Consider the following 26,837-nt stretch of genomic DNA (forward strand, 5'->3'; position numbering starts at 1 on the left):
CCACGCCAATTTTTTCCGCCATTTAACCCTTTATTTTAAGAGCTAGAACGGCCAAATTTTGCAGATACACACTACTGACATTAGTAGTGTGGAATCTGCAAAAAAAATGGAGAGAAGACATGGTTTACTGTATGTAAACCATGTCTCAAATCATGTCGGGTTTTAGGAAGGAGAAAGAAAAAGCCGGTAATTGAATTACCGGCTTTCAAGCTGTATAGCGCTGGAAAAAATATTAATATATATACATATATGTGTCTCACTGACATATATATATATATATACCTATTCTATGTGTAGACATTAATTCTACCTATTCTACTGTAAGCTGTCAGTGTGATATTTCTGTACACCGCACTGAATTGCCGGCTTTTCTCTCTAACAGCGCTGCGTATTTCTCGCAAGTCACACTGCTTGTCCGTGTGTAATCCGTATTTTTCACGCTTCCATAGACTTTCATTGGCGTATTTCTTGCGCAGTACGGTGACAAACGCAGCATGCTGCGATTTTGTACGGCCGTAGAAAGCCGTATAATACTGATCAGTAAAATACGGCAGATAGGAGCAGAGGCATAGAGAATAATTGTGCCGTATTTTTTGCGAGTTTTACGGACGTAGTTTCTGCGCTCTTACGTCCGTAAAACTCGCAAGTGTGAAGCCGGCCTAAGTGGCAGAGAGTGGCTGGCTGACATACGACAAACTAACAGGACTGAAGTATATCCACTTTGTGAGAATTTGAATCTCACTTTTTTGGGGGAGACTGAACCAAAACTCAGGCCCAGTGTATAAAACAACGCAATCTAAGTGGCAGAAAGTGGCTGGCTGATATACGACAAACTAACAGGACTGAAGTATACCCACTTTATGATAATTTGAATCTCCCTTTTTTTGAGGAGACTGAACCAAAATTCAGGCCCAGTGTATATAACAATGCAATCTAAGTGGCAGAAAGTGGCTGGCTGACATACGACAAACTAACAGGACTGAAGTATATTCACTTTGTTAGAATTTGAATCTCACTTTTTTGGGGGGAGACTTAACCAATACTCAGGCCCAGTGTATAAAACAACACAAGGTAAGTGGCAGAAAGTGGCTGGAAGATATATGAAAAAATACAAGGGCTGTAGTACAATTGCAATTTCCCTACAATGATCTCAGGAAAAGTATGGCAGCAATAAAAAGGACTGCTGCACACAAAAGTGTGGTCAAATAAACAAGATAACTGTGCAGAAAGGAGCAACAGGATTTTTGCTTTTAAAAGAACAGTTGGTTTGCACAGCAGCGTGCAAACAGCAATGCAGCTATCAGGGAGCCTTATAAGGCAGCCTAATAAGCTACAGAGATGATGCACAAAAATATAGCCTCCATTGTCCCTGCAAAGAAAAGGTGGTATTGGACAGTGGAGATCGCTACAGCTCAAGCAGTTTGGGGGTTAATCTTCCCTCCCTAACTATATCCCTTCTTCTGATGAAGCTGCAGCAACCTCTCCCTATGCTACAATCGGCAGAAGTAAGATGGCGGTCGGCGTGCATGCCCCTTTATAGCCCCTGTGACGCCGCAGAAAGCAAGCCAATCACTGTCATGCCCTTCTCTAAGATGATGGGGACCAAGACCTATGTCATCACGCTGCCCACACTCCTCCTCCTTCATTGGCTGAAAAATGGCGCTGAATGCGTCATACGAAATGCAACTTTTGCGCGCAGATCGCTGACCTCATGGCCGATCCCACACTAGGATCGGGTTGGGTTTCATGAAACCCTACTTTGCCGAAAGTCGGCGATATTTGAATTTGTCCGATCCGTTTCGCTCAACCCTAGTCTTTAGTTCTCCTTGCCGAATAATAGAAATCCTTTTCTATACCAACATTTGTGTTTCAGATCATCACTTGGAGGTCAGGGGAGTGTTGGGATGAGTTTAACTCTCATTGTTTGAGTATTTTATCAACTTACATAGTTTTCCATTCTCTGTTTTCAAAGTCAACATACCACAAAGTCCCACACAAAGGTTAATTAACTTATTATCAAATGTCAATTGTTCAATGACCCTGCATCCCTGTCTTTAAGGCCGGCGTCACACACAGCGTAAAACAATACGGTCCGTATATTACGGCCGTAATACACTGAAAAGTCCCCAAAATAGTGGTCCGTAGCTCCTCCGTAGGCAGGGTGCGTCAGCGTTTTTTGCGCATGGCATCCTCCGTATGTAATCCGTATGGCATCCGTACTGCGTGTTTTTCTCGCAGGCTTGCAAAACCAACATACCGCTATAGAAGGGATCCATGTGTCACCAAAAAAAAAAAAAATATATATATATATATATATATACTGTCTATATATATATATATATATATATATATATATATATGTCAGTAGACACATATATATATTAATATTTCTTCCAGCGCGAGATAGCTTTAAAGCCGGTAATTCAATTACCGGCTTTTGCTATCTCCTTCCTAAACCCGACATGATTTGAGACATGGTTTACATACAGTAAACCATGTCATATCCCCCTTTTTTTTGCATATTCCACACTACTAATGTTAGTAGTGTACAGTCATGGCCAAAAGTTTTGAGAATGAGACAAATATTAATTTTTCCAAAGTCTACTGCTTCATTTTTTCTAATGGCAATTTGCATATACTCCTGAAAGTCAGAGTGATCAGCTTAACAGCAATTACTGTACTTGCAAAGTCAATATTTGCCCAGAAAATGAACTTTAACCCCCAAAACACATTTCAACATCATTGCAGTCCTGCCTTAAAAGGAGCAGCTAACATCGTTTTAGTGATTGATCCATTAACACAGGTGTGGGTGTTGATGAGGACAGGGCTGGCGATCAATCAGTCATGATTAAGTAAGAATGACATCACTGGACACTTTAAAAGGAAGCTGGTGCTTGGTATCATTGTTTCTCTTCAGTTAACCATGGTCATCTCTAAAGAAACACGTGCAGCCATCATTGCACTGCACAAAAATGGCCTAACAGGGAAGAGTATCGCAGCTACAAAGATTGCACCTCAGTCAACAATCTATCGCATCATCAAGAACTTCAAGGAGAGAGCTTCCATTGTTGTCAAAAAGGCTCCAGGGCGCCCAAGAAAGACCAGCAAGCGCCAGGACCGTATCTTAAAACTGTTTCAGCTGCGGGATCGGACTACCAGCAGTGCCGAGCTTGCTCAGGAATGGCAGCAGGCTGATGTGAGTGCTTTTGCACGCACTGTGAGGCGGAGACTCTTTGAGCAAGGCCTGGTTTCAAGGAGGGCAGCAAAGAAGCCACTTCTCTCCAGAAAAAACATCAGGGACCGACTGATATTCTGCAAAAGGTACAGGGAGTGGACTGCTGAGGACTGGGGCAAAGTCATTTTCTCTGATGAATCCCCTTTTCGATTGTTTGGGACATCTGGAAAACAGCTTATTCGGAGAAGAAGAGGTGAGCACTACCACCAGTCTTGTCTCATGCCAACTGTAAAGCATCCTGAAACCATTCATGTGTGGGGTTGCTTCTCAGCCAAGGGAATCGGCTCACTCACAGTCTTGCCTAAAACACAGCCATGAATAAAGAATGGTACCAGAATGTCCTCCAAGAGCAACTTCTCCCAACCGTCCAAGAGCAGTTTGGCGCCCAACAATGCCTTTTCCAGCATGATGGAGCACCTTGCCATAAAGCAAAGGTGATAACTAAATGGCTAATGGAACAAAACATAGAGATTTTGGGTCCATGGCCTGGAAACTCCCCAGATCTTAATCCCATTGAGAACTTGTGGTCAATCATCAAGAGACGGGTGGACAAACAAAAAACAACAAATTCTGGCAAAATGCAAGCATTGATTATGCAAGAATGGACTGCTATCAGTCAGGATTTGGTCCAGAAGTTGATTGAGAGCATGCCAGGGAGAACTGCAGAGGTCTTGAAGAAGAAGGGTCAACACTGCAAATATTGACTTGCTGCATTAACTCATTCTAACTGCCAATATAACCTAGTGGTACTCATAATATGATTGCAATTATATTTCTGTATGTGATATAAACATCAGACAAACACTAATAAAAACCAGAGGGCAGCAGATCATGTGAAAATATAATTTTGGTGTAATTCTCAAAACTTCTGGCCATGACTGTATATATGCAAAATTTGGCCGTTCTATCTACTAAATTAAAGGGTTAAATGGCGGAAAAAAATTGGCGTGGGCTCCCGCGCAATTTTCTCCGCCAGAGTAGTAAAGCCAGTGACTGAGGGCAGATATTAATAGCCTGGAGAGGGTCCATGGTTATTGGCCCCACCCTGGCTAAAAACACCTGCCCCCAGCCACCCCAGAAAAGGCACATCTGGAAGATGTGCCTATTCTGACACTTGACCACTCTCTTCCCATTCCCGTGTAGCGGTGGGATATGGGGTAATGAAGGGTTAATGCCACCTTGCTATTGTAAGGTGACATTAAGCCAAATTAATAATGGAGAGGCGTCAATTATGACACCTATCCATTATTAATCCAATACTAGTAAAGGGTTAAAAAAATACACAAACACATTATTAAAAATTATTTTAATGAAATAAAAACAAAGGTTGTTGTAATATTTTATTCAACGCCCAATCCAATCACTGAAGACCCTCGTTCTGTAACAAAAAAAAACATAATAAACCAACAATATCCATACCTTCCGCAGATCTGTAAAGTCCAACGATGTAAATCTATCTGAAGGGGTTAAAATATTTTGCAGCCACGAGCTTTGCTAATGCAACATTGTTCGTGGCTGCAAAACCCCGGGGAATGAAGGTAATGTAGGTCAATGACCTATATTTACCTTCATTTGCGGTGAGGCGCTCTCTGCTGGCTGTCCCTAGATCATGGGAATTTTCCTAGAAAGCTCCCAGGCTCGAGTTCATATGAGGACAACCAGCAGAGGGCGCCTCACCGCAAATGCAGGTAAATATAGGTCAATGACCTACTTTACCTTCATTCCCCAGGGTTTTGCAGCCACGAAAAATGTTGCATTAGCAAAGCTCGTGGCTGCAAAATATTTTAACCCCTTCAGATGGATTTACATCGTTGGACTTTACAGATCTGCGGAAGGTATGGATATTGTTGGTTTATTATGTTTTTTTTGTTACAGAACGAGGGTCTTCAGTGATTGGATTGGGCGTTGAATAAAATATTACAACAACCTTTGTTTTTATTTCATTAGAATAGTTTTTAATAATGTGTTTGTGTATTTTTTTTAACCCTTTACTAGTATTGGATTAATAATGGATAGGTGTGATAATTGACGCCTCTCCATTATTAATTTGGCTTAATGTCACCTTACAATAGCAAGGTGGCATTAACCCTTCATTACCCCATATCCCACCGCTACACGGGAATGGGAAGAGAGTGGCCAAGTGCCAGAATAGGCGCATCTTCCAGATGTGCCTTTTCTGGGGTGGCTGGGGGCAGGTGTTTTTAGCCAGGGGGGGCAATAACAGTGGACCCTCTCCAGGCTATTAATATCTGCCCTCAGTCACTGGCTTTACTACTCTGGCGGAGAAAATTGCGCGGGAGCCCACGCCAATTTTTTCCGCCATTTAACCCTTTAATTTAGTAGATAGAACGGCCAAATTTTGCATATATACACTACTAACATTAGTAGTGTGGAATATGCAAAAAAAGGGGGATATGAGATGGTTTACTGTATGTAAACCATGTCTCATATCATGTCGGGTTTAGGAAGGAGAGAGCTAAAGCCGGTAATTGAATTACCGGCTTTAAAGCTATTTCGCGCTGGAAGAAATATTAATATATATACATATATGTGTCTCACTGACATATATATATATATATATACCTATTCTATGTGTACTCATTTATTCTACCTATTCTTCTGTAAGCTGTCAGTGTGATTTTACTGTACACCGCAATGAATTACCGGCTTTTCTCTGTAACACCGCTGCGTATTTCTCGCAAGTCACACTGCTGGTCCGTGTGTGATCCGTATTTTTCAGGCTTCCATAGACTTTCATTGGCGTATTTCTTGCGCAGTACGGTGACAAACGCAGCATGCTGCGATTTTCTACGGCCGTAGAAAGCCGTATAATGCGGATCAGTAAAATACGGCTGATAGAAGCAGGGGCATAGAGAATAATTGTGCCGTTTGTTTTGCGAGTTTTACGGACGTATTTTCTGCACTCATACGTCCGTAAAACTCGCAAGTGTGACGGCGGCCTAAAAGATAACAGACATTAAGCTGTAGGAGCTGATATAAGAGACAGCCATTAAAAAACATCAAAAATCAAGGTTTAAGACTCATATGACAAAAGTCTATGGTTCTTGACCAACTGAAACATACGCCTAGATAATTAAACCCTTTCACGACATGCGCCGTACTATTACTGCGCATGCCGTGTCACCCCCTTTGATGTGGGCTCCGGCGGTGAGCCCACATCAAAGTCGCGACATGCCAGCTGTTTTGTACAGCTGACATGTGCGCGCAATAGCGGCGGGTGAAATCGCAGACAGCGGCATTTAACCGGCGCTTCCAGCCGGGCGGCCGGAAATGATGTCATCGCCGACCCCCGTCACATGATCGGGGGTCGGCGATGCATTCAGGATGGTAACCATAGAGGTCCTTGAGACCTCTATGGTTACTGATGCCGGCCTGCTGTGAGCACCCCCTGTGGTCGGCGCTCACAGCACACCTGCATTTCAGCTACACAGCAGCGATCTGAAGCAGAGCCGATCAGGCTATGCCAGCTTCTAGCCTCCCATGGAGGCTATTGAAGCATGGCACAAGTAAAAAAAAAATGTTTTTAAAAATATGAAAAAATATAAAAAATATAAAAGTTTAAATCACCCCCCTTTTACCCCATCCTAAATAAAACAATTAAAAAAAAACAAAAAACCTACACGTATTTGGTATAGCCGCATTCAGATTAGCCTGATCTATCAATAAAAAAAGCATTAACCTGATAGCTAAACAGCGTAGCGAGGAAAAAAATCCGAAACGCCAGAATTACGTTTTTTTTTGTCGCCATGACATTGCATTAAAATGCAATAACGGGCGATCAAAAGAATGGTATCATTAAAAACGTCAGCTCGGCACACAAAAAATAAGCCCTCACCCGACCCCAGATCACGAAAAATAGAGACGCTTCGGGTATCGGAAAACGGCACTTTTTTTTTTTTTTTTTTTTAAGCAAAGTTTTGAATTTTTTTCACCATTTGGATAAAAAATAACCTAGACATGTTAGATGTCTATGAACTCGTAATGAACTAGAGAATCACAATGGCAGGTTAGTTTTAGCATTTAATGAACCTAGCATAAAAGTCAAACAAAAAAAAGTGTGGGATTGCACTTTTTTTTGCAATTTCACCGCACTTGGAATTTTTCTCCCGTTTTCTAGTAAAAGACATGGTAAAACCAATGGTGTTGTTCAAAAGTACATCTTGTCCCGCAAAAAATAAGCCCTCACATGACCATATTGACGGAAAAATAAAAAAGTTATGGCTCTGGGAAGGAGGGAAGTGAAAAATGAAAACGCAAAAACGAAAAAGAGCCGCGACTTGAAGGGGTTAAGATTAAATATTGTGTCATCACATTGCTCCCCCTTCTTAATTAACCAGATGTGATAGGCTTTTGATCATCCTTCTCCACTTATCGTGGACAGTCCATCAGCATGTCTTTAACCCCTTACCGGCATCGGACGTACTATACCGTCCGATGCCGGCTCCCCTGCTTTGATGCAGGGCTCCGCGGTGAGCCCGCACCAAAGCCGGGACATGTCAGCTGTTTTGAACAGCTGACATGTGCCCGTAATAGGCGCGGGCAGAATCGCGATCTGCCCGCACCTATTAACTAGTTAAATGCCGCTGTCAAACGCAGACAGCGGCATTTAACTACCGCTTCCGGCCGGGCGGCCGGAAATGACGTCATCGCCGACCCCCGTCACATGGCCGGGGGTCGGCGATGCGTCTCCATTGTAGCCATAGAGGTCCTTGAGACCTCTATGGTTACTGATTGCCCGTCGCTGTGAGCGCCACCCTGTGGTCGGCGCTCACAGCACACGTGCAATTCTGCTACATAGCAGCGATCAGCAGATCGCTGCTATGTAGCAGAGCCGATCGTGCTGTGCCTGCTTCTAGCCTCCCATGGAGGCTATTGAAGCATGGCAAAAGTTAAAAAAAAAAGTTTAAAAAAATGTGAAAAAAATAAAAAAAACATAAAAGTTTAAATCACCCCCCTTTCGCCCCAATCAAAATAAATCAATAAAAAAAATATCAAATCTACGCATATTTGGTATCGCCGCGCTCAGAATTGCCCGATCTATCAAATAAAAAAAAGTATTAACCTGATCGCTAAACAGCGTAGCGGGAAAAAAACTCGAAACGCCAGAATTACGTTTTTTTGGTCGCCGCGACATTGCATTAAAATGCAATAACGGGCGATCAAAAGAACGTATCTGCACCGAAATGCTATCATTAAAAACGTCATCTCGGCACGCAAAAAATAAGCCCTCAACCAACCCCAGATCACGAAAAATGGAGACGCTACGAGTATCGGAAAATGGCGCAATTTTTTTTTTTTTATTTTAGCAAAGTTTGGAATTTTTTTTCACCACTTAGATATAAAATAACCTAGTCATGTTTGGTGTCTATGAACTCGTAATGACCTGGAGAATCATAATGGCAGGTCATTTTTAGCATTTAGTGAACCTAGCAAAAAAGCCAAACAAAAAACCAATGTGGGATTGCACTTTTTTTGCAATTTCACCGCACTTGGAATTTTTTTCCCGTTTTCTAGTACACGACATGCTAAAACCAATGATGTCGTTCAAAAGTACAACTCGTCCCGCAAAAAATAAGCCCTCACATGGCCAAATTGACAGAAAAATAAAAAAGTTATGGCTCTGGGAAGGAGGGGAGCGAAAAACGAACACGGAAAAACGAAAAATCCCCCGGTCATGAAGGGGTTAAGCACAGTCAGAAATGTAAGAGGTCTTACCTTCATGAGAACAAAGCTTTATGCTGTCCGGTTTACTCAGAGCATATTCCATGTTTTCCTTGTGAATAAACTCCACAAGTAATTTATGAGAACCGACTCGTATCCATTGCTTACACACATGGCGTCCTCCACACCCCATGGTTCCTGGATTAAATCAGATAGAATGTGTATGAATGAAACAATAAGAGAAGTAGAAGAGAAAGCTATTGGTACACATTTTACCACATGCTAGCTGTGTCCTGTACATGGTATGTGGAAGGATGTGTAATAATAGCTTTCTGTCCTGCTTTTCTTATTGCTTTATTCCTACACACTCTTAGGATTCCCAATGTTATACTCTATCACTATTATGTTATATGGCCTGGAGAACTCCTTAAATGATAATCAAATCAGCCACAAATTAAATCCTGGCGTAAAAGAACGACCTTACCAAAGATTTTTTTCTTTAAAAGAATTTCCAGGTCCATTTTACAGAAAAAAGTTCTGAAATGTGCTGATTAGTGATGAGCGAATATACTCGTTACTCGAGATTTCTCAAGCCTGTCCTCCGGGTATAATTTAGTGTTCAGAGTTTTAGTTTTTAGGGCTGCAGCTGAATGATTTACATCTGTTAGCCAGCTTGATTACATGTGGGGATTCCCTATCAACCAGGCAACCCCCACATGTACTTATGCTGGCTAATAGATGTAAAACATTCAGCTGCGGCAATAAAAAACTAAATTTCCGAGCACTAAAAAATACTTGGAGGACCCCCGAGCATTCTCGAGAAATCTCGAGTAACGAGTATATTCGCTCATCACTAGTGATGATGAGTTGATATAATATGCTATTATTGTAGAAAAATTCTTAGTTATGCTCGAACGCAGTCAGATATTACCGCTACATACTTCTAAAGTATGTTGTCTCTGCCTGATCAAAACAATGCTGATAAATTGCTATATTAGATTTACATTACTTCTAGAAATCACAATTGACAGATTAAATAAATAGTCTATATTTTGTCCTGCAGCTTTCTTATTCATCCTTCAACTGGAATTATTTACACCCAACCTTGGGCCATCCTGGATGCTGAGGAAAACTCAAAGTATAACTTTTATGTCAAAGCTGAAGACACGGAAGGAAAATATAGCTTAGCTGAAGTCTTTGTTACTGTTTTAGACATTAACGACCATTGCCCAGAGTTTAATGAGAATATTCAAGAAAGGACTATGGTTATTGGCAGCCCAGTAAAAATAGAGGTAAGCATTTTTTTATAGAACTGCCCTAGTTTTGGGTGTTGTGTAACTCTTATTCATAAAGAATGCTACTGCATGGCATTGCATTGTCTCTTGTTTGACAAAGCCATTTCTACTCTATCTGTTCAATGCCTAGGACAATGTGCAGAGGTGGTGGCTCTGAGCTGGAGGATATAGTATTTTTATTCAGGATTTTCACTGAAAAAAAGAAGTTTAAAAACTACAGAGCTAGCTCTGCTTCCTCGACTCTTTCTGTACAATCTCTGTGTTGGAGGAGAAAATAGTATTGGGCTAGCATCACATTTGTATGTGTGCAGGCTTAGGCATCAAAAATGTACAACTGCAAACAATGCCTATGAAATCAATATAATAGTGTTAATTAGTGTTAGTGATAGTTAAAACATTGGTCATATAAAAATGCATATACGGGATAAATAATTTACATATAATAATAAACTTTAAGTAATTATCAAAAAACAATATACATATACAGTACAGACCAAAAGTTTGGACACACCTCATTTAAAGATTTTTCTGTATTTTCATGAATATGAAAATTGTACATTCACACTGAAGGCATCAAAACTATGAATTAACACATGTGGAATTATATACTTAACAAAAAAGTGTGAAACAACTGTAATTTATGTCTTATATTCTAGGTTCTTCAAAGTAGCCACCTTTTGCTTTGATGACTGCTTTGCACACTCTTGGTATTCTCTTAATGAGCTTCAAGAGGTAGTCACCGGGACTGGTTTTTAATTCACAGGTGTGCCACCAGGTCAATGTCACACAGAGTTCTAGCAGCAGACACATCTCTACAACAACTGTTAAGAGGAGACTTTGTGCAGCAGGCCTTCATGGTAAAGTAGCTGCTAGGAAACCACTGCTAAGGACAGGCAACAAGCAGAAGAGACTTGTTTGGGCTAAAGAACACAAGGAATGGACATTAGACCAGTGGAAATCTGTGCTTTGGTCTGATGAATCCAAATTTGAAATCTTTGGTTCCAACCACCGTGTCTTTGTGCGACGCAGAAAAGGTGAACGGATGGACTCTACATGCCTGGTTGCCACGGTGAAGCATGGAGGAGGAGGTGTGATGGTGTGGGGGTGCTTTTCTGGTGACACTGTTGGGGATTTATTCAAAATTGAAGGCATACTGAACCAGCATGGCTACCACAGCATCTTGCAGCGGCATGCTATTCCATCCGGTTTGCGTTTAGTTGGACCATCATTTATTTTTCAACAGGACAATGACCCCAAACACACCTCCATGCCATGTAAGGGCTATTTGACCAAGAAGAAGAGTGATGGGGTGCTATGCCAGATGACTTGGCCTCCACAGTCACCAGACCTGAACCCAATCGAGATGGTTTGGGGTGAGCTGGACCACAGAGTGAAGGCAAAAGGGACAACAAGTGGTAAGCATCTCTGGGAACTCCTTCAAGATTGTTGGAAGACCTCATCAAGAGAATGCCAAGAGTGTGCAAACCAGTCATAAAAGCAAAAGGTGGCTACTTTCAAGAACCAATAATATAAGACATAATTTCAGTTGTTTCACACTTTTTTGTTAAGTATATAATTCCACATGTGTTAATTCATAGTTTTGATGCCTTCAGTGTGAATGTACAATTTTCATGGTCATGAAAATACAGAAAAATCTTTAAATGAGAAGGTGTGTCCAAACTTTTGGTCTGTACTGTACATGAAAGAAGATCTGCTAAAACAACATACCAATCAGAATAAAGATGAAAAATTGATAAACTAGATCAATAAATTCCTGAAAAAAAACAGATAATGGGTCTCCCAATTAGTATATAAAAGTGGTTTGTGTAAATAACATTATCTGTTCATCAAAAGATTGGAAAAATATTAGCCAATAGTTTAGTAAGCCAATATAAATAACAATATACAGAAAAATCCCTAGGTACCATAAGATAACATTTACCTCCAGTGCCTTGCGAAAGTTTTCGGCCCCCTGGCACTTTTCAACCTTTTCTCACATATCATTCTTCAAAGATAAAGATTTCAAATGTAAATATTTGGTGAAGAATCAACAACAAGTGGAACACAATTGTGAAGTTGAATGAAATTTATTATTTTAAATGTTTGTGGAAATTCAAAAACAGAAATGTGGGGCGTGCAATATTATTCAGCCCCTTTAACTTAATACTTTGTTGCGCCACCTTTTGCTGCAATTACAGCTGCAGGTCGCTTGGGGTATGTCTTAATTAGTTTTGTACATCGAGAGACTGAAATTCTTACCCATTCTTCCTTGGCAAACAGCTCGAGCTCAGTGAAGTTTGATGGAGATCGTTTGTGAACAGCAGTTTTCAGCTCTTTCCACAGATTCTCGATTGGATTGAGGTGTGGACTTTGACTTGGCTATTCTAACACCTGGATACATTTATTTGTGAACCATTCCATTGTAGATTTTGCTTTATGTTTGGGATCATTGTCTTGTTGGAAGACAATTCTCTGACCCAGTCTCAGGTCTTTTGCAGACTCCAAAAGGTTTTTTTCAAGAATGGTCCTGTATTTGGCTTGCTCCATCCATCTTCCCATCAATTTGAACCATCTTCCCTGTCCCTGCTGAAGAAAAGCAGGCCCAAGACATGATGTTGCCACCACAATGTTTGACAGTGGGGATGGTGTGTTCAGGGTGATGAGCTGTGTTGCCTTTACACCAAACATATCTTTTGGCATTGTTGCCAAAAAGTTCAATTTTGGTTTCATCTGACCCGAGCACCTTCTTCCACATGTTTGGTGTGTCTCCCACGTGGCTTGTTGCAAACTTTAAACAACACATTTTATGGATATCTTTGAGAACTGGCTTTCTTCTTGCCACTCGTCCATAAAGGCCAGATTTGTGCAGTGTATAACTAATTGTTGTCCTTTGGACAGACTGTCCCACCTCAGCTGTAGATCTCTGCAGTTCATCCAGAGTGATCATGGGCCTTTAGGCTACATGTCTGACCAGTCTTCTCCTTGTTTGAGATGAAAGTTTAGAGGGACGGCCGGGTCTTGGTAGATTTTCAGTGTTATGATACTCCTTCCATTTCAATATGATCGCTTGCACAGTGCTCCTTGGAATGTTTAAAGTTTTGGAAATCATTTTGTATCCAAATACGGCTTTAAACTTCTCCACAACAGTATCTTGGACCTGCCTGTTGTGTTCCTTGGTCTTCAGGATGCTCTCTGTGCTTCAAACAGAACCCTGAGACTATCACAGAGCAGGTGCATTTATACGGAGACTTGATTACACACAGGTGGATTATATTTATCATCATTAGGCATTTAGGACAACATTGGATCATTCAGAGATCCATAGTGAACTTCTGTAGTGAGTTTGCTGCACTGAAAATAAAGGGGCCGAATAATATTGCACACCCCACATTTCAGTTTTTGAATTTCCACAAAAAATGTAAATAGCTAATACATTTTGTTTAAACTTCACAATTGTGTTCCACTTGTTGTTGTTTCTTCACCAAAAATGTACATTTGGTACCTTTATGTTTGAAGCATGATATGTGGCAAAAGGTTGAAAAGTGCCGGGGGGCCGAATACTTTCGCAAGGCACTGCAGGTGCAAAAACCATGTTTAGATAGAGTTAAAAAAAACATTGTTATATGGTAACATGCATATTATCAAAATACAGTAAGTGAAGTCGTATATAAAGTTATAGTAAGACAAGGGTAAATGACACTGTGTCGTGTAAAAACAGGCAAAGTATATGTTATGAACACAATGCATAGGGTGTCAAAATAGCAGCACGCTAAAAGCATGAACTAAATAAAGGGCATGAAGTGCTTAAGTAAAATAGCTATAGGACATAGCCAATATCTAAGGACATGAGGCAGGGAAGATGGAAAGTCTCCACGTGAGTAGTATTCAGCTGGAAACCAAGGGAGTTTGCTAGCATTTGTCTGGTGGGTGCCGATCTTGCTGGTGCATTCAGCAAACATAGGAAAAGGAAAGGATATGTTTCCGGCACACCGACCAGTTAAAAAGTTAAAAAAAAAGTTTATTTGGACATGATTAAAAATTAAATAATAAAAACAACCTGACGCGTTTCTGGCGCAACGATACGCCCTTAGTCATAGGATATAGTGAGAACATACAGACAGATATAAATAAGGAACAAGCACCAATCAGAGCAAAGATAAAGGATTGATTAATGAAATGCAACAGCTGTAACACAAAACAAATGAGGACTGAAAGTTGAATGGTTAATAGAATCAATAGATATAAAACAAATCGTTTTATAATTCATTTCCTTGGGGAATTTCGTATCCAGGCACAATATCCAATAAGCTCCCCTCATCAATAAATGTTGATCCTCCTCTGGGACAACTGACCTTTTCTATGGCACAACATGCAAAATTAGTGAGGTTACCCTTATGGATAGAAACAAAATGTTTATGGGGAAGGAGACAGTAGGTCAGGGGTTGTAGCAGCTCCGATGGTGTTGAGGTGGATTCATGGTCATTACAGGTTGTAAGCTTTTTTGAAAAGATGGGTTTTCAGGTTCCGTCTGAAGGATCCACATGTGATGGATAACCGGACGTGTTGGGGCACAGAATTACAGAGGGTGGGGGATATTCGGGAGAAATCTTGGAGGTGACTGGGTGATGATCGAATAAGTGTGGAGGAGTGAAGGAGGTCTCGGGAGAAACAGAGATTACATGAGGGAAATTATTGGGAGATTAGTTCGGAAATATACGGAGGAGAAAGGTTATGGATGGCTTTGTAGGTCAATGTTAGTAGTTTAAACTGAATATGCTGGGAAATTGGTAGCCTGTAAAGAAAATTGCAAAGAGGAGAAGCAGGAGTGCAGCGAAGAGAGAGATTAATTAGTCAGGCAACAGAGTTAAGGATGGACTGGCAGGGTGTGAGAGTGTTAGAAGGTTGGCCACAGAGAAGGATGTTGCAGTAGTCGAAGAGGGAGATGATTAGGGCATGCACAAGCATTTTGGTAGAGTGAGGGTTGAAGAAAGGACGGACACTGGAAATATTTTTGAGCTGGAGGTGACAGGATGTGGCGAGAGCTTGGATGTGCGGTTTGAAGGACAGGGTAGAGTCAAGGGTTATTCCAAGGCAATGGATTTACAGGACAGAGGGAAGTGTGGTTTCATTTATTGTGATAGATAGATCAGGTAGGGAAGATATGCAAGATGGAGGAAAGATAATTAGTTCAGATTTGTTCACATTGAGCTTGAGGAAGTGAGGGGACAATAAGGATGATATGGCTGATAGACACTCTGGGATTCTGGACAGCGGAGAGGTGACATCTGGGGCAGAGAGGTAGATCTGAGTGTCATCAGTATATAAATGATACTGGAAGCCATAGGACTTTATGAGTTGTCCCAGGCCAAGGGTTTAGATTGAGAAGAGTAGGGGTGCTAGGACAGCGCCTTGAGGGACACCAACAGAGGGAGGGCAAGATGAGGCGGTAGTGTGGGAGTAGGAAACGCTAAATGTGCGGTTGGTAAGGAATGAAGAGATCGAGGATAGGGCAAGGTCTTTTACACCAAAGGAAGAAAGGATCTGTAGTAGGAGGCAGTGGTCAACTATGTCGAAGGCAAAGGACAGGTCTAGAAGGAGGAGTATAGAGAAGTTTGGTCAGGGTAGTCTCAGTGAATTGGTGGGGACGGAAGCCAAATTGTAGGTTGTCGAAGAACGAGTTAGATGCAAAGTGAGAAGAAAGTTCAACATGGACGTGCTGCTCAAGGAGTTTGGAATCAAATGGGAGCAAATATATAGGGCGATAGCTGGACATAGCGCTCAGGTCAAGGGATGGCTCTTTGAGGATAGGTGTGATTATGGCATGCTTAAAAGCAGAGGGGAAGGTACCAGAAGTTAGTGATAGATGGAAGAGATGGGTTAGAGATGGGATAAGCATGGTGGTGAGGTTGGGGAGGAGGTGGGATGGGATGGGGTCAAGTGCACAAGTGGTGAGGTGCGATTTAGCGAGAAGATGAGCAATCTCTTTTTCAGTGATTTTGGAGAGGGAAGTTATGGGGTTAGGGCATTGGTCTGGTATACAAAGGGGTTGTGGTTGGACAACAAAGACTTGCCTTGTTTGGGCTATCTTATTTTTGAAGTGCGTGGCAAAGTCCTCCGCAGAGATTAGGGAAGTCAGAGGGGGCAGTGGTGGGCAGAGGAGGGAGTTAAAAGTGTTGAACAACTGTTTGGGGTTGTGGGATAAGGAAGATAAGAGCGATGTAAAGTAGGCCTGTTTAGCAGAGGTGACAGTTGATGTGAATGTGAGTGGTTCTTGTTTGACTGCAGTGAAGTCATCTTGCGAATGTGATTTCTTCCAAAGCCGCTCGGCAATTCTGGATACTTGCCAGAGCTTTTTAGTGATGTTATTGTGCCAGGGTTGTCTATTGATTAGTCGCACTCTGCTATGCATGACAGCGGCAACCAAGTTGATGGCTGATGCAAGAGTGGCAATGTGGAAACTAGCGGCAGTATCTGTGTTGTGGAGTGAAGATATGGAGGACAGTGGTAGAATAGAGTCAGAGAGTGTGCGAGTGTCTAGATGTGCGAGGTTTCAGTCGGGGTGTGCAATTGGTGGACATGGGTGACAGATGGGGAAGACAGTGATGAGAACGTGAATAGATGGTGGTCAGATAAAGGGAGAGGGGAGGTTGTGAAGTTAGATAGGGAGCAGAGACAGGGGAAGACTAGGTCTAATGTATGTCCGTCTGTGTAGGTGGCTGAGGAGGACAATGGAGTAAGTCTGAAAGATAAAGTAAGCCACAGGAGTTTGGAAGCTGCTGACTGGTGGGTGTCAATGGGGATGTTAAAGTCACCCATGATGATAGTGAGAATGTCAGCAGAAAGAAAGTTAAGAAGCCAGGTGGAGAACTGGTCAATGAAGGCAGTGGTCAGGCCTGGATATTGGCATACGACAGTCACTTGGAGGTTGCAGGGAGAGTAGATGCGGACAGAGTGGACTTCAAAAGAGGGGAAGATAAGGGAGGAAAGAGGTGGGATTGGGTTAAAGGTACAGTTGGAAGAAAGGAGAAGATCCACTCCTCCACCATGTCTGTTGCCAGGGTGAGGAATGTGTTTGAAGTGGAGGCCGCAGCAGGGGAGGCTGTGTCGGAGGGTGTCAGCCATGTTTCGATGAGGCCCAGGAAGGAAAAATTATGAGAGGTAAAGAGGTCGTGAATCACATGGAGTTTATTGCAAATGGAGAAGGCATTCCAGAGTGATCCAGAAAGAGGGAGCAGGGTGGTGGACGCCAATAGCACGGATTTGAAGTGCGTGCGTGAGATTTTGAGTTTTTGTATTGGGTTGGGAGCGATAGAAAGGGGGTAATAATGGGAGGTATGAGCTGTGGGGATCCAGGATTGGGAGATATGTCACCAGCAGTGAGGAGAATCAGCAAGAGGGAGAGCTGGTGGGAGGAGAGTGGGCGGCTTGTTTTATGCTTTAGTAGGAGAGATGTGATGTTGAGGAGGAAGTCTGCAGAGGAGGTCAGGTGGGGAGGCGGCAAGAAGGAAGGAGGGAAGGAGCTTACTATTTGGTTTGATGGTGCTGGGGTATGCGGATAGCGAAGGAAAGTGAGGAGTACAGGAGCCCAAACTATTAGGGCATATGTTGGCATGGTGAGATTAAGTGTGGAGGAAGAGAAAGAAATGTAGAACATATAACAACAGGGGTTAGTTGTACCTTCTGTTCCTTTCTGTTTCATTTCTGGCATATTTCTGCTGTATACATAAACAGCCATACTTATAGAGCCAGACCACAGTCAGACAGACCTGGGACTCAGCATTTATTACAACCTAAGTGCACATGAAATAGGCCAAGTGTGATCAGGAGGGAGGGGCAGCAGGGAGACTGATCACAGACACAAGAGGGGAAAATTAGAAGTCAGAAGAGAAAATACAAATAGGAAATAGTCAGACCCAAATGGAGAGATAAAGCCAAATGTGTGTTAGCATCAACGAATCAAGGTGAGAAACATGCAGGAAGAAGAAAAAAAAGCAAAAAAACATAGTAATGACAGACAAGTACAGAGTGAAAGGGGTCAGGAAATATGGGTAATGATTTTGCAGCCAGTAAACATTCCTGAGGATGAAGTCCTCATGTAGTTTAGCTGTCACTGTGTGAAAATAAAGAGTGACAACTCTGGGACAGCAGAAGTCACACACAGCTGATGGTAGAGATGGCTAGAGATGCAGGGACCCATTTCAGCGGTCCCCAATCTCTGATCACTGTGATTGGTCAGTAAATCTAACTAACCGACGTCAGGAAGTGCTGAAACATCTGCAGTTATTTGCATGATCACTTCAGGGAGCTCGGCTTAGCTGACAGATGAGCTCCTTAGGTAACATTCAGTGCCTGTGCCCACACTACCCCTGATTGATTTAGTCCTCAGGATGCCACTATCAATTGTGATCCTGGCATTTTGAAGGTTGTAACAGAGGGTTCTTCCTTTCTCACCGCTGTCAGACTGAAAGTCACAGGGAACCAATGGTTGTCATTGCACCTAAAGTCAAACAATGACCTCCTGGTGTGCCAGGGAACTAATGGTTGTCATGGCACCCAAAGTCAAACAATGACCTCCTCGTGTGCCAGGTTTGGGGGCCTGTTAAACCCATCCATAGGTTAAGTAGACATTCTGCCTATATAATTACATAGGCCTCATGCATTGCCGTGCATCTGTATTGCAATGCATGAAACCAGTGATCAAAGTAATACATGTTAAAGTCCCATAGAGACACTAAGTAAAAAAGTTAAGATAAAGATGGAAAAAATGTATTTAAAAAACAAACAAAAAAAAACACTAACCGAAGAACAAAAGATATTATACCAATAAATACACATTTTTATATAACAACTAATAAAGAACAAATATTTGCCGAGTCCAGAACAACACAACATGTAAAACTGTCACACAAGTGAATACCATAAAAAAGGGATAAATAACATAGCAAAAAACTATGGTTGTTCATCATACTGCTGGGGACTCCCACAAAAAACAAGCCGCCAGAGAGCTTCATCAGTGGAAAAATAAAAAGCTATACCTTTCAGAATGCAGCAATTTAAAAATTATTGAATATTTTTTCTATAAATTAGTTTATTTTTTCTATAAATTAGTTTGTATTGTGTAGAAGCGACAAAACATAATCAAAATGATATAAATTGTGCTGACCATTGTAATTGTACTGACCCAAAGAATAAATCTGTCTTAACACTTTTATGACATAGTGAATGGCATTAAGAAAAACCCACAAAACAATCTGTGATTTGCTGTTTTTTGTTAATTTTTCCTCAAAAAAATTGGAATTAAAAGCGATCAAAAATATTATATGCCCAAACATGGTATCAATAAAAACACCAACTCATTGCACAAAAAACAAGCTCTCACATGACTGTCAGTAAAAATATAGAAAAATTGCAGCCAAAAAAAATATGGCATTGCAAAACCTTTTTTTGTAAAAAAAAAAAAAAAAAAATTTAATGTGTGATAATAGCCAAACATGAAAAAGATATAAATCTGATAATCGCACTAACTTGAAAAATAAAGCCATCTTACTATTTATATCACACAAGGAATGGCATAAAAAATAAAAACTAATTCTTTGCCTGCTGTTGATTTGTATATTTTGCCTCCTAAAGATCGCAGTTCATTAATTTTGCAGATTTTTCGTGGTTTTGCCGCAATATTATTGCATTGGGAAGCTCCGGAAAAAAATGCAAAAAAAGCACAACAAACGTGAGAAAAAAAAATGCAAGAGTGTTTTCCTGTGCAGGGAGTCCAGTTTTGCTCATGAAAATTCTACAGACATTCTGCAACGTGGGCACATAGCCTAAGGCCGCCGTCACACATGCGAGTTTTACGGACGTAAGAGCGCAGAATCTACGTCCGTAAAACTCGCAAAAAATACGGCACAATTATTCTCTATGCCCCTGCTCCTATTTGCCGTATTTTACTGATCAGTATTATACGGCTTTCTACGGCCGTACAAAATCGCAGCATGCTGCGTTTGTCACCGTACTGCGCAAGAAATATGCCAATGAAAGTCTATGGAAGCGTGAAAAATACGGATTACACACGGACAAGCAGTGTGACTTGCGAGAAATACGCAGCGCTGTTAGAGAGAAAAGCCGGTAATTCAGTGCGGTGTACAGTAAAATCACACTGACAGCTTACAGTAGAATAGGTAGAATAAATGTGTACACATAGAATAGGTATATATATATATATATATGTCAGTGAGACACATATATGTATATATATTAATATTTATTCCAGCGCTAGACAGCTTGAAAGCCGGTAATTCAATTACCGGCTTTTTCCTTCTCCTTCCTAAAACCCGACATGATTTGAGACATGGTTTACATACAGTAAACCATGTCTTCTCTCCATTTTTTTTGCAGATTCCACACTACTAATGTCAGTAGTGTGTATCTGCAAAATTTGGCCGTTCTAGCTCTTAAAATAAAGGGTTAAATGGCGGAAAAAATTGGCGTGGGCTCCCGCGCAATTTTCTCCGCCAGAGTAGTAAAGCCAGTGACTGAGGGCAGATATTAATAGCCTGGAGAGGGTCCATGGTTATTGGCCCCCCCCTGGCTAAAAATATCTGCCCCCAGCCACCCCAGAAAAGGCACATCTGGAAGATGCGCCTATTCTGGCACTTGGCCACTCTCTTCCCATTCCCGTGTAGCGGTGGGATATGGGGTAATGAAGGGTTAATGCCACCTTGCTATTGTAAGGTGACATTAAGCCTAATTAATAATGGAGAGGCGTCAATTATGACACCTATCCATTATTAATCCAATACTAGTAAAGGGTTAAATAAAACACAAACACATTTTTTAAAATTATTTTAATGAAATAAAAACAATGGTTGTTGCAGTATTTTATTCAACGCCCAATCCAGTCACTGAAGACCCTCGTTCTGTGAGTAAAAAAACATAATAAACCAACAATATACTTACCCTCCGCAGATCTGTAACGTCCAACGATGTAAATCCTTCTGAAGGGGTTAAAACATTTTGCAGCAAGGAGCTGTGCTAATGCACGCTGCTCCTCGCTGCAAAACCCCAGGGAATGAGGCTAAAAATAGATCAATGATCTATATTTAGCATCATTTGCGGTGAGGCGCCCTCTGCTGGCTGTTCATAGATCGTGGGAAATTACCTAGAAAGCCAGGGAGCTTTCTAGGTAATTTCCCACGATCTATGAACAGCCAGCAGAGGGCGCCTCACCGCAAATGAAGCTAAATATAGATCATTGATCTATTTTTAGCCTCATTCCCTGGGGTTTTGCAGGGAGGAGCAGCGTGCATTAGCACAGCTCCTTGCTGCAAAATGTTTTAACCCCTTCAGAAGGTTTTACATCGTTGGACGTTACAGATCTGCGGAGGGTAAGTATATTGTTGGTTTATTATGTTTTTTTACTCACAGAACGAGGGTCTTCAGTGACTGGATTGGGCGTTGAATAAAATACTGCAACAACCATTGTTTTTATTTCATTAAAATAATTTTAAAAAATGTGTTTGTGTTTTATTTAACCCTTTACTTGTATTGGATTAATAATGGATAGGTGTCATAATTGACGCCTCTCCATTATTAATTAGGCTTAATGTCACCTTACAATAGCAAGGTGGCATTAACCCTTCATTACCCCATATCCCACCGCTACACGGGAATGGGAAGAGAGTGGCCAAGTGCCAGAATAGGCGCATCTTCCAGATGTGCCTTTTCTGGGGTGGCTGGGGGCAGATATTTTTAGCCAGGGGGGGGCCAATAACCATGGACCCTCTCCAGGCTATTAATATCTGCCCTCAGTCACTGGCTTTACTACTCTGGCGGAGAAAATTGCGCGGGAGCCCACGCCAATTTTTTCCGCCATTTAACCCTTTATTTTAAGAGCTAGAACGGCCAAATTTTGCAGATACACACTACTGACATTAGTAGTGTGGAATCTGCAAAAAAAATGGAGAGAAGACATGGTTTACTGTATGTAAACCATGTCTCAAATCATGTCGGGTTTTAGGAAGGAGAAGGAAAAAGCCGGTAATTGAATTACCGGCTTTCAAGCTGTCTAGCGCTGGAATAAATATTAATATATATACATATATGTGTCTCACTGACATATATATATATATATATACCTATTCTATGTGTACACATTTATTCTACCTATTCTACTGTAAGCTGTCAGTGTGATTTTACTGTACACCGCACTGAATTACCGGCTTTTCTCTCTAATATATGTGTCTACTGACACATATATATATATATATATATATATATAGACAGTATATATATATTTTCTTTTCTTTTTGGGACACATGGATCACTTCTATAGCGGTATGTTGGTTTTGCTAGCCTGCGAGAAAACCACGCAGTACGGATGCCATACGGATTACATACGGAGGATGCCATGCGCAAAAAACGCTGACACACCCTGCCTACGGAGGAGCTACGGACCACTTTTTTCGGGACTTTTCAGCGTATTACGGCCGTAATATACGGACCGTATTGTTTTACGCTGTGTGTGACGCCGGCCTAAGGCTCAGCTCAGATTTATCCTGCTGTCTATGCTGAGCAATTGCATCAAAGTTTCAGTGTAAATCTGACGGAACCCCCGGTAAAACATTCCCTATAATGAGGCAGAAGGGAACACTGTGGACTATGGCTGACCTACAATACATCAGTGCCTGTCATTTTAGGCGAGAGTAATAGCACGGTCAACCATAGTTTTGTGCATCTCTGAATTGCTGGATACTGCTGTACAAAAGTCCAACATATCATTGTTGCATCAGTAGTGAATGCTTTGGGGGGGTTTATTTGAATTACATATTTTGTAGATTTAGATGAAATGTAAGTGCATGTGCTGGGGAAAATCATAATCTGCAGTCACACAGAGTCGTTTTGGACCAGACAGCCCCTTTAAGAAGTTAAAGGGAACCTGTCACCTGAATTTGGCGGGATCGGTTTTTGGTCATGAGTTTTCGGGTGTTTGATTCACCCTTTCCTTACCTGCTGGCTGCATGCTGGACGCAATATTGGATTGAAGTTCATTCTATGTCCTCCGTAGTACACGCCTGCGCAAGGCAAGATTGATGCCAATGGAACAACTGTCATAGTGGTTGAAGTCGTTATAAGGTGAATATAATACAGGAGTTGAGGGAGCTGTATGACCAAAAGCCAGAAACATTAGAATTAAATTGTGAATACAGTGTATGCAAGCGAGGACCTGTATTGTGGTCAGTCTTTCATGCCTGAAACCCATGTCAGGAACATGTACAAGCCTCATTTTACTTGGAATCAGCCTCCTCAAGATAAAGAGACAGCCATTGACCAATCTACACAAGCCTACACATGTTCTATTGGTTTAATGAACAGTGTATCTTTATCTATCAGTTGTGCAACTGGCGCAAAGCCTGAAGAGTTATGTAAACTTGACTATCTCTAATTTTCTTGCGTCTGCTATTGCCATGTGTAATAAAGCTACTTTCTTAAAAAAAATGCCACACATTGCTAGATATACTGAATTTGTACATAACACCTTAGACATTAGAAATGTTTCATATGCATCAAGCATTCAATATGAGAAAGGGTGACGTTAAGGGATATGGATGTGGTGGTGTCCGCCAAGCCCGTGTTACAAATCTGGAGGTCCCTGAATCTCGTTTTAGCTTCCTGTCAAAATGTGGTCAGCATGGTCCACCACTGATGAACCTAGACAATTGCCACAATGTTGTAGGTTGTATGGCAGACAAAGGCTCCAGTGTGTTGACAAGCAGCACCACAAAGTCTTCCACACAGTCCAGTCTCAGTAGCCAAGAGGTTGAGCTTCTGAATCCTCAACCTGGTCCTCCTTCCACCATCAAGAGTCACAGGAGAAATATGACCCCAACGCTGGCCACTCTAAGGAACGTTTTATGCTCCCTCGTAATTTGTCAGGCCTTTCAACGTGCACCATTAAAGAGCGTCATGAGGAAGTTGAGTGCACTGATGCCCAAACATTTGAGCACACAAGGCATTTTAGGCCTAAATTCCATTTTTTTTCCTGTCTGTTACTCTACTTATACACAGCACTATTTTGCATTTAGAAAAGTGAAAAATAAAGGTCAAATATTTGGCAGTGTGGTATTTCCATGACAGGCCTCATATATCTACGTGCTCCAAGTTTGGGCATTTTAGGCCGTAAGTCCAGTTTTTTCCTGTCTGTTACTCTACTTATATACAGCTCTATTTTTGATTAAAAAAATAAAAAGTACAAGCCACATATTTGGCTGTGTGGTATTTACGTGACAGGCCTCAACTATCTGTACTAAGAATTTGGCCGTTTTAGGCCTATATATTCTAGTGTTTTTTCTGTCTCTTTCCCTACTTATTGACACCAATTTGATAACCCAAAAAACATTTTTAATTACAGTCCAGATAAATTAAAGTGTGGTTTTCCTGTACACATACCACATACAAGTTTGCAACCAATTCAGCCACTTGTAGTGAATGTGTAAAATATTCTAGTCCATTTACAATGGGCATGGCGCATGGCAAGGGACGGGGGAGTGGACATGTTGGTGATGGTGCATGTCGAAGCCGTGGGCAAGTTAAAATTGGGCCACGAAAAAACCTCCACATCTTCTCGCTGGACCTTAGTGTCCGAAGTCCTAGGGGAGAAGCTAGCAAGACAGCACCATTGAAGCCAGAGCAGTGTGAAAAGGTTGGTTGGATAGCGGATAATACTTCCAGTTACTTGTCCAGATTAGACGCGTCCACAGAATACCACAACACTGTATACTTATACCCGTGCCATAATCAGCAATAAACACTAATATGATTCTATATAAGTGACTAGTGCTCTGTGGAAAAAATGTGGACAAAACCACTAACAAGGGACAGGGGCAACCAAAACCCAAGTATAGATCAGTACCAGATAGGACACCAAGCAAAGGGTAGGTATAAAATGCCTTTATTATGTATGGTTGGCAAATATATGTATTTTTAAATCATAATTTGTGCGCACAACAGGACAAAAAAAGTTATAGACTAATAATATAAAAACAATGTATATATATATATATATATATATATATATATATATATAAAATAAAAAAGGAAGATGGTAAGGACTGACCCAAAAATATATTTATATGTCTAAAGGTAGGAGCAACCTCTAAAAATAAAAGATTATACGGTATATAGCAATACACACATAAAATACCCCCCCCCAAAAAAAAATTATTAAATATAATACCAAAAAATATAGTGACTAATAATGAAAAGCAACGAAAAAGGGGAAAAAGGACTAAAAAAATGGAATGAAATTCCAAAAATAGTATATTAGAAACAAACTAAAGTGCAACGTGACAATATCAATGATTATATATAGAAAGTGCATAGTGAAAAAACATGCAAATAAGCAATAATTCAAGCATCAGTCACACACAGTTATATGAAATAAAGTGCTAAGTGGAATTGTGCAAAATTGCAAAGGAACAAAGGTACACAGAATGGCGGTACATATAGCCTTAAATAAACAATCCAGCCAGAAGATATATACTGGTGTCAGCAGAAAGTCTGCTGAATTACCAAATGGGGCTGCAGGAAAAGTACCACCACATGGTGCAAAATATAATTGATAGGGAGAAGCACACTATGCCTTTAAATAAAATCCAACCAGAGAATGTGTACTGGTGTCAGCAAAGAGATCTGTTGAGACACCAAATGTAGCTGCAGGAAAAGTCCGGCAAGAAAAGTCACACCACTGAGTGCAAAAATATAATTAATAGGGAGAAGCACACTATACCTTTTAATAACGGAGGCGGACGCTTGCAGCGGTGACAACCAGGGTTCTTCAGAGGGGTGAGGATAGCCATATTTTCTATTTTTATTCTTTATTTTTTACATTAATATGGATCCTAGGGCCTGAAGGAGAGTTTCCTCTCCTTCAGACCCTGGGAACCATCGAGGATACATTCCGATATTTGTGTCCCATTGACTTGTATTGGTATCGGGTATCAGTATCGGCGAGATCCGATATTTTGCCGGTATCAGCCGATACCATCCGATACCGATACTTTCAAATATCGGAAGGCATCGCTCAACACTATTTATGATGCCCGTAAACAATTTTTTTCAAAAAAATGACCCCCCAAGGGGAATTGTTTGTCAGCTAATACACTTAGTGTATGGGCATTTCAAGTCTAGGAGACCCATTTCTTTAAATTAGGCCTAATTTTTAATGAGGCCTTCCTCCACGTCTCATCATTGACTGCCACTAGATCACCAGGGGTAACGTGTTTGGTGCTGCTACAGCCACTCTAGTTTTTTGCAAGGGTGTTTATGATGCCCGTAATAAAATATTTACAGAGTATGTTGATGTGTACCCCCCAGGTGAAAATGTTTGTCAGCCCATACACTTAGTGTATGGGCATTACGAGTCTAGGAGCCACAATCCTTTGTAATGTGACAGTTTTTTTATGAGGCTCTCTTCCATGTTTCTTCCAAGGGGGGATTGGGGTGCGTGCAAATTTGGGTCAAGGCGGCCCTTGCATTCAATGCATAAGGAAACAGTATGGCAGTACCAACTGAAGAATGTGAAGTGGGTTTTCCTGCGGCCATCCAGTACCTGGGTTCAAAGGCTTCTTGGG

The 26,837-nt window shown here is 41.2% G+C and overlaps 1 protein-coding gene across 2 annotated transcripts in view; it reads left to right on the forward strand.

Moving 5' to 3' along the window:
- Window positions 1-26,837, forward strand: part of CDHR1 (cadherin related family member 1) — a 298,449-nt gene that overhangs the window by 195,646 nt on the left and 75,966 nt on the right. For both annotated transcript variants that reach the window (XM_069753136.1, XM_069753137.1), the window contains exon 15: window positions 9,981-10,209. In XM_069753136.1, coding sequence (XP_069609237.1) covers window positions 9,981-10,209 — 229 coding nt within the window. The remainder of the gene's footprint in view (window positions 1-9,980; window positions 10,210-26,837) is intronic.

This window comes from Ranitomeya imitator, chromosome 2, assembly GCF_032444005.1.
Source record: "Ranitomeya imitator isolate aRanImi1 chromosome 2, aRanImi1.pri, whole genome shotgun sequence".
NCBI lineage: Eukaryota > Metazoa > Chordata > Amphibia > Anura > Dendrobatidae > Ranitomeya > Ranitomeya imitator.